The sequence below is a fragment of the Mus pahari genome, chromosome 14 (assembly GCF_900095145.1).
Source record: "Mus pahari chromosome 14, PAHARI_EIJ_v1.1, whole genome shotgun sequence".
Classification (NCBI taxonomy): domain Eukaryota; kingdom Metazoa; phylum Chordata; class Mammalia; order Rodentia; family Muridae; genus Mus; species Mus pahari.
In genome coordinates, this window is record NC_034603.1 from 37,476,639 (window position 1) to 37,484,081 (window position 7,443).

Genomic DNA, 7,443 nt, shown 5'->3' on the forward strand with positions numbered 1-7,443 from the left:
CTCTCTCTCTCTCTCTCTCTCTCTCTCTCTCTCTCTCTCTCTCTCTCTCTCGTTACTCCATGAGTTTTTCCTGTTTTGAATCTCAACATTTATGTATCAAGTTATGTGGCATTTTGTTTTTCATATGGCATTGAATTTACTAGAATATTAGAATCAACTTAGGGCAAGCATGGCTGTAATTTTTGAACTTGGGAGGAGGTTGGAGGACCTATTCAAGGTCATTCCCCCAACTACCTAGTGAGTTCATGGTCAGCCTAGGACACAAGAGACCCTGTCTCACAAAACTTAAAAAAAAAAAGAAAAGTTTACTCAAGCCAACAACAGTGACTCTTGATTCTCCTATGAATGCAGAGAGTCAACACATGCGCATGGACATCAAAGCCCAGCGCCTGCGCACTGGGCAGTTTTTTCCTTTCGGTTTCCCCCCCCCACACACCCCCCTTTGGAGTGTGCGCACCAAGAAAGACAAAGGTGGTGAAAGTGACCAAGCAGTCATTCCGGCGCATGCCCATCCCTAAATTGCCCAGGCTCCATGGGGGCTCACTTTGTGGAGGCGGAAGTCCAATCCGCGGGAGCGAGCGCGGCCCCTCTCTCCCTGTGATTGGTTTGCTTCCAGTGTTGTGGGGCGGGGAAAGGAAGGGACAGGGACGGTGGAAGGTGGGAGGGGTACCGAGAGCGTGCGTCTCGCTCTGCGCAAGCGCAGGGAGGCGACCGGGAGGGGGCGTGAGAGAGTGCAGGAGAATGTGGAAGCCCGGACGCGCTGGCGAGCGGGAGCTGGGTCGCTAGCCTAGACGCCTGCGCCTTGGCCCTCCGGCTCGGCGCGCGGCGGGCGGGTGCCCTGTGCGCCTGCGCAGTAGGCGGCGGCAGCAGGGGGAGGTGGAGGCCGTGGAGCGGCAGCGGCAGCAGCGGGTCCCGGGACTGAGGCAGCAGCGGGGGCGCCGGCGGGCGGAAGCTGAGGTGACGAAGGCGGCGGCGGCGGCGGCAGCCGTTTCCCTCACGGTGGCGGAGACCAAGGCGGCGGCGGCGGCGGCGGACGGGGAGCGGCCCGGCCCCGGCCCCCTGCTCGTCGGCTGTAGCAGGGCCGCCGTGGGGCCGGCCCGGCTCCCGCCCCCCGCGGCTCCCCCTCCGGCTCCTCCTCCAGGGAGACGCCGGGGGCCCGGCCCGGCCCGCACTCAGGGCTCTGTTTCAGCTGCTGCCGGGGCAGTCGGAGGTGGCGGCGGCGCCATGGGCGGCCTGGCCTCTGGGGGGGATGTGGAGCCGGGACTGCCCGTCGAGGTGCGGGGCTCCAACGGGGCCTTCTACAAGGTGAGACGGCGCGTCGACCCGGGCCACCCTCCTTAGCCCCCTCCCCCAGCAGAGACAGGGAAGAGCGGAGCGGGATCGAGTTTCTGGAGCTCGGTCTTGACCCTTAGAACCTTCGACCCACGTTCCCACTCGAGACCCTCCCGTGGCGATCGTGGGAGCTAACCCTCGTGCTTTTATTTTTGAGCCCGCTATTACACCTGCTTTGCTCAGCTGAAAGCGTGGCCATCAGGTCATTCTTGTGCGGGGATGGGAGCCCCTGGTCCCTCTGGAGAAAGCCCTTTTCCTAGCTTCTCATCGACTTTTCTTTTTTCTTTTTCTTTTCTTTTTTTAAAGTGAGATACTTCAGCTTTTAATCACATCACCCCTACAGCCCAAGCACATGGAGGATTCGCTTTCTTTTCCTACATGACCCCCTTGGGAAGGTCCACTGTCCCATATTAGGTCCTCGGTCTTCAGGGAGCCTTCTGCCTACTGGCTCTAGACCATTTGCTCAACTTTCGTCTTACATTTCTGTTCCCAGACTGACAAGAAATGGTCAAAACCCATCCGTGTTATTTATTTAGCATCTTTGGCCTCAGGTTTAGCCAGCCAGCCATAAAGTGGATTTGTTGGACAAGTCTGTCACCCACCACACCTATATTCCAAAATCTGCTATCAGGGATGGATTCACGTTTATCTTTTTGACTCTAGATATATTTAGGTCATTCCTCTATCTTCTTGGTACGTTTAAGCTTCACTGTCTCTCAAAGGCCATCTCAACAAGCTTGAGTTCTTATTCTAACAGATTTCTGCTGTTGACAATCCTTCTGGAAAGGAAAAAGTATCTTTCAGAATTGCTTCTTTTCAGCTTTTTCTTTGCCTAAGATTTGATTCCTGTGAACTTTTTTTGAGGGGTGTGGTTGGGACAAGAACTCCTCCCTGGCTGCACTTGAACTCCTCCTCAGCCTAGGATTACAGCTCTGGAGTTACTGGTCGATCCACCATGCCAGACCAGAACTTTGGTTTTTTCCTTCTTTCTTTCTGTCATCCACCCCATCTTCTGTATCTGTCCTGAGTCCATTCTGGATCCCCCAACCCCCTAATTTAGGTTCAGACTGACCCTTCTCACACCCCAGATATTTTCGCCTTCTGATCGGCGGGGTTCTGAACATCTTTTGACTTTTATGAGTGGGGTTGTCCTGGAAACATTTGGTCCCTCTCTTATTCTTCATCCTGGAGAGAAAGGAATTTCCATAGCATTAGATAGGTGAGAAGATCCCCTTTTCCTCCAGGCTTCCTCAGGTCGTGTCCTCCTACTCTAGTAGAACTTTCTACTTTCTCATGCCCTTGGAAATAACTTTCTCTGGCTCTACTATGAAATTGCATCTTTTTGTAGCTGAAAAAGGACTTAGGTTTGCCCTGCCCCTGTAGATGGTTCCTACCCCCACTTCAACTGATAAGTTAGTTACTCACTATAAAGGCCATGCCATTTTTTTCCTTTTCTGATCAAGTTCTTTACCTTGTGTGCCTATGGGTGCACATATTAGCTTTAATGTAGCCTCTCAACTAAGTCGTGGTCTTTAGCCTGGTATTTTTGTATTCCTGTGTATCCTCATTGATGTCTACTTGTCTATTCTGTGTATAGCTGAAGAAGGCTCCTAGCTGATTCTGTCACTTTCCTCACTCTTGGTACTTTTTCTTCTGACCAGAACAGTGTCTCTGTAACATTTCTGTTTTCTGTAGCAAAAGTCTTTAATTCCTTTTGGGTTCTGATAGGACGCATTAACGTTTTAATATCTATTTTACCCACCTTTGTTAAAACAGTGTCCTCAGGCTGGGTATGGTGGTGCATACTCTAATCCTAGTACTTGGAAGGCTAAAGTAGGATTGTTGAAGTTCAAAACCAGTGTGGAGAATGGAATCCAGTCTAAAAAACAACCCAAACAAACCCAAAAAGTATTCTTTATTATAAGATGATCTCTTTTCCTTGATATGTTAGCCTCCATCTGTATCCTTCTCACCCCAAAATGTTAAATTCCAAGAAAAGTGTGTGTGTGTGTGTGTGTGTGTATTTATTTATAATATATATATATATATATATATATATATATATATATATATATATATACACAATTTTCCCAGTTGTTTAATTTCTGGGGACAGGATTTCTCTATGTAGCCTTGGCTGCCCTGTATTCAAACTCATTGGGATAGGTCTGCCTTTGTTGAGTGCTGGGATTAAAAGCATCTACAACCACTCCTAGTTTGAAAAGTGATTCTTAAATTGAGTGTGAGATCAAGATAAGATACTTGCTTTTGGTTTAAGGAATCTCGGGAGCCATGCACAGCTGGGGCAGATTAGTGCTCGGTTCCAATTAACTGTATGAAATGGTTGGGCTGGGACATGCATGTTTTCTGTTACACATATGGGTATCCAACAGAGAGTCTCTCTTGACTTTTGTCCTTTTATTCTGTGGGGCATAGCAGTGATAGATTTGAGGGAAGCAGGGATAGGATTCTTTGATAGTATAGAGTTAATAAAAGCCAAATAATGAGTGTAGAGTTTGTATTCTGGCCACTTCATCACTTTTCTGCTCCATGACTGAGTTAAAGACAATTGCCTGAAATTGGACTAATCTTCTTTTTTTCTTTTTTTTTGGACTAATCTTCTTAAAACTCAGTGTAATGTAGATATTTACCTATTCAAACCTTGCTGATTAATATTTATGACTCAGCAAACTTTGGTGTGGGTAAGGGAATACTAACTTTAGATTTTTTTTTTTTTTTTTTAGATTTATTTATTTATTATATGTAAGTACACTGCAGTTGTCTTCAGACACTCCAGAAGAGGGCATCAGATCTTGTTATGGATGGTTGTGAGCCACCATGTGGTTGCTGGGATTTGAACTCCGGACCTTTGGAAGAGCAGAGGTGCTCTTACCCACTGAGCCATCTCACCAGCCCAACTTTAGATCTTTTAAGTTTGGGGAGATCCTTTTCTCCTCTCACAAAACTGTTTTACTGTGATTTTTCTAGAGCCGGTAGATATCAGATCTGAGATCTAAGTTAATTTAGAGTTATCCTATCAAACTTTGCTTTTCTGTCAGGATGTGATGTGTTTTGTTAAGGTGGTTTCAGGTGGTTTGGGCTTTTAACTGGGGACGACCTTGGACTCCTGGTTTTACTGTGGCTTCCTTTCCCAAGTCCTGGGATTGATTATAGGTGCACACCACCAACCCCAGCTTCATAATGTGTTTGGTTTTTTTTGTTTGTTTGTTTTGTTTTTTGAGACAGGGTTTTTCTGTGTAGCCCTGGCTGTCCTGGAACTCACTCTGTAGACCAGGCTGGCCTCGAACTCGGAAATCCGCCTTCCTCTGCCTTTGTTGTTTTTTTTTGGGGGGGGGGGGCAGGAGTTCCTGTGTTGTCCTGGAACTCGCTCTGTAGGCTAGGCTGGCCTTGGAAGGTATAGGTCACCACCAACCTGCTAAGATGGGGTCTTATTGTATAGCCTTGCTTTGTTGGTGAGGCTAACTTCATCTTAGCCTTCCACACGGCCAGGCAAGTACCCTTCCACTGAAGTATATCCTCAGCCAGATAGCCCTCCTCCAATCTCTTCTTTCTTCCTTTCCCTTTCCCTTCCTCCCTTCTTTCATCTTTAAAAACATTTCTCCCCATATGGAGACAGGATTTTTATACTTTGATAGCTCAGGCTGCTCTGTAACTTAGCATGTAGCCTAAGCTGACCTCCAATTCTTAGACCCTCCTGCCTTAGGCTCCCACCAAACAGCCAAAGCAGGTTGTATCTGAAGCAAAACTCAGGTTTAGATTTTCTCACTATAAGGAAAGAATAGTATTGTAAGTGGTGACTGACAGATCTGTGAGGTGGGAACTCTGTATTCTCTAGAATGTTATTGGTACATTTTCTCCGAAGCGCTGACACTCTCCTTGTTACTGTGCTTAGGGCTGGTCCTTGAATATTGTTAGCCTTATTTTTTAAGCATCTGGCTTTCTTACTGCTTTTGATGCTGAGGATTGAAATCAGGGTTTTATACTAGCTAGGCACACATCACACTGAACTATATTCTAGCCAACCCCCCCTTATCTAATCTATTTAGTTTTTTTGTTTTGTTTTGTTTTTTGTTTCTTTCAGAATAGAGTTTCTCTGTAGCCCTGGCTGTCCTGGAACTCACTCTGTAGACCAGGCTGGCTTGGTTAGAGATCTGCCTGCCTCTGCGTGTTGGGATTAAAGACACCACCACCTGGCAACTATTATTTCTTCCTTCCTTCCTTCCTTCCTTCCTTCCTTCCTTCCTTCCTTCCTTCCTTCCTTCCTTCCTACCTTCTTATCTATCTCTCTCTATCTGGCAACTTATTATTTCTTTCCATCTGTTTATCCATCTATGAGACACTGTCTCAATATATATTTCTGGGTAGCCTGAACTTGTGATATAGACCAGGCTGGTCTTGAATTTAGAAAGATTCACCTGCCCCTACTTCTCAAATCCTGGGACTAACAACTCTCTAAACTTTCTCCACTTTTATCAAAAAACGGAAGTACAGCTGGGCATGGTGGCGCACGCCTTTAATCCCAGCACTCGGGAGGCAGAGGCAGGCGGATTTCATACAATGTGTAGTTGTTTTGTTTTGTTTTTTTAAAGATTTATTTATTATATGTAAGTACACTGTAGCTGCCTTCAGACACTCCAGAAGAGGGCATCAGACCCCATTACAGATGGTTGTGAGCCACCATGTGGTTGCTGGGATTTGAACTCGGGATCTTCAGAAGAGCAGTCAGTGCTCTTAACCATTGAGCCATCTCACCAGCCCCTACAATGAGTAGTTTCTAACAGAGAATGAGGCTGAAGAGATGGCTCAGCATCGACTGCCCTTCCAGAGGACCCAGGTTCAATTTCCAGTACCCACATGACAGCTCACAATTGTCTGTAACTCCAAGATCTAACACCCTCAACCACATGTGGCCAAAACAGTGCACAAATGAATGAATGAATAAATAAATATTAAAAAACTACTAACAAATTTTTAGAAGACATAGGAGAAAACTTGTGGCTTTGAATTCCAGAAGTTTCTTAGCCATGAAACGAGACCATACTTTGTAAAATAATAGTAATAGTAGTAATTATAACATTGATGATTTAAGACTTTATCAAAACAAGAAAGAACAACTGTAAGTTGAATATACAGCTTAGACCTTCTTAGAAAAGAGAGAATAAAGTAAATATTTAATGATCCCTATTGTCATGATCTCAAGATTGGTGGCTTTATATATTTTCAGATTCAGTAGTTATTTTTGTCCATTCAGAACTATGACATCTTTTAAATTGTAGTTTTTTGGGTTTTTTTTTTATTTGTTTTTTCTTTTATAAACTGCTGTTTATTTTGAACTTCTCCAGTGTGTTCTATTCTCCAAGTACTCAGGTCTCTGGGGATCAGACCCTTCTCCCTCTTGGCAGTCCTGATATCTTCTAGATGTTCTAGTGCAGTCTTTCCCTGTCTTAGGGGATATTCTTGGCCTTGCTAGTGATTTAATTGAACTCTGGCAAGCTGCTTAGCTCTCCGGGAGCAGACAGGTAGGGCAGTAATTGGCCTGGGTAGATGACCAGCTTCTGGGCTGTTCTTGTGCAGGTTTTACTTTGTGCCTATTCCACGTTCTTTCTAGAGTCTGTCAGTATCGTTTCTTTTCTCATTGTTTAAATTCTTTCCCATTACAGTCTTTGTGGCTATGTTTAGTCTGCTCAAATCTCCAGCTAAAACTCTTAATTTTAAAGGTTTCTGATATTTTCTTACCTGATGGCTAAGGTGGTAAAATGCATTTTCATTTATGTTTTTTACATTTTTTTCCTAGGGCTTTGTAAAGGATGTCCATGAAGACTCTGTCACTATCTTCTTTGAGAACAAGTAAGACCTTGGGAATAGACAAGCTCGATATCTCTAAGAACTAAAGGAGGGTGAGAGGAGGGACAGCTGAGTTCTGTGAGGCCTGCAGTAGGTGGCTGAGAGCTGGGGGTTTAGATGGAAATTCCAAGAAAGGAAGAGCAGATAGCTTGGTGCAGGTTTTGGTCACTAGATAGTTAGTAGCAAGGGATGCCGCGCAGTGGTGGTGCACGCCTTTAATCCCAGCGCTTGGGAGGCAGAGGCAGGC

The 7,443-nt window shown here is 45.6% G+C and overlaps 1 protein-coding gene across 1 annotated transcript in view; it reads left to right on the forward strand.

Annotated features, from left to right (window-relative positions):
• The first annotated feature begins 855 nt into the window (after window positions 1-855).
• Fxr2 (FMR1 autosomal homolog 2) overlaps window positions 856-7,443 on the forward strand; it is a 19,901-nt gene continuing 13,313 nt past the window's right edge. The window contains exons 1-2 of the mRNA XM_021212004.2: window positions 856-1,305; window positions 7,147-7,199. Of these exons, the coding sequence (XP_021067663.1) occupies window positions 1,225-1,305; window positions 7,147-7,199 (134 nt within the window). The 5' untranslated portion in view covers window positions 856-1,224. The remainder of the gene's footprint in view (window positions 1,306-7,146; window positions 7,200-7,443) is intronic.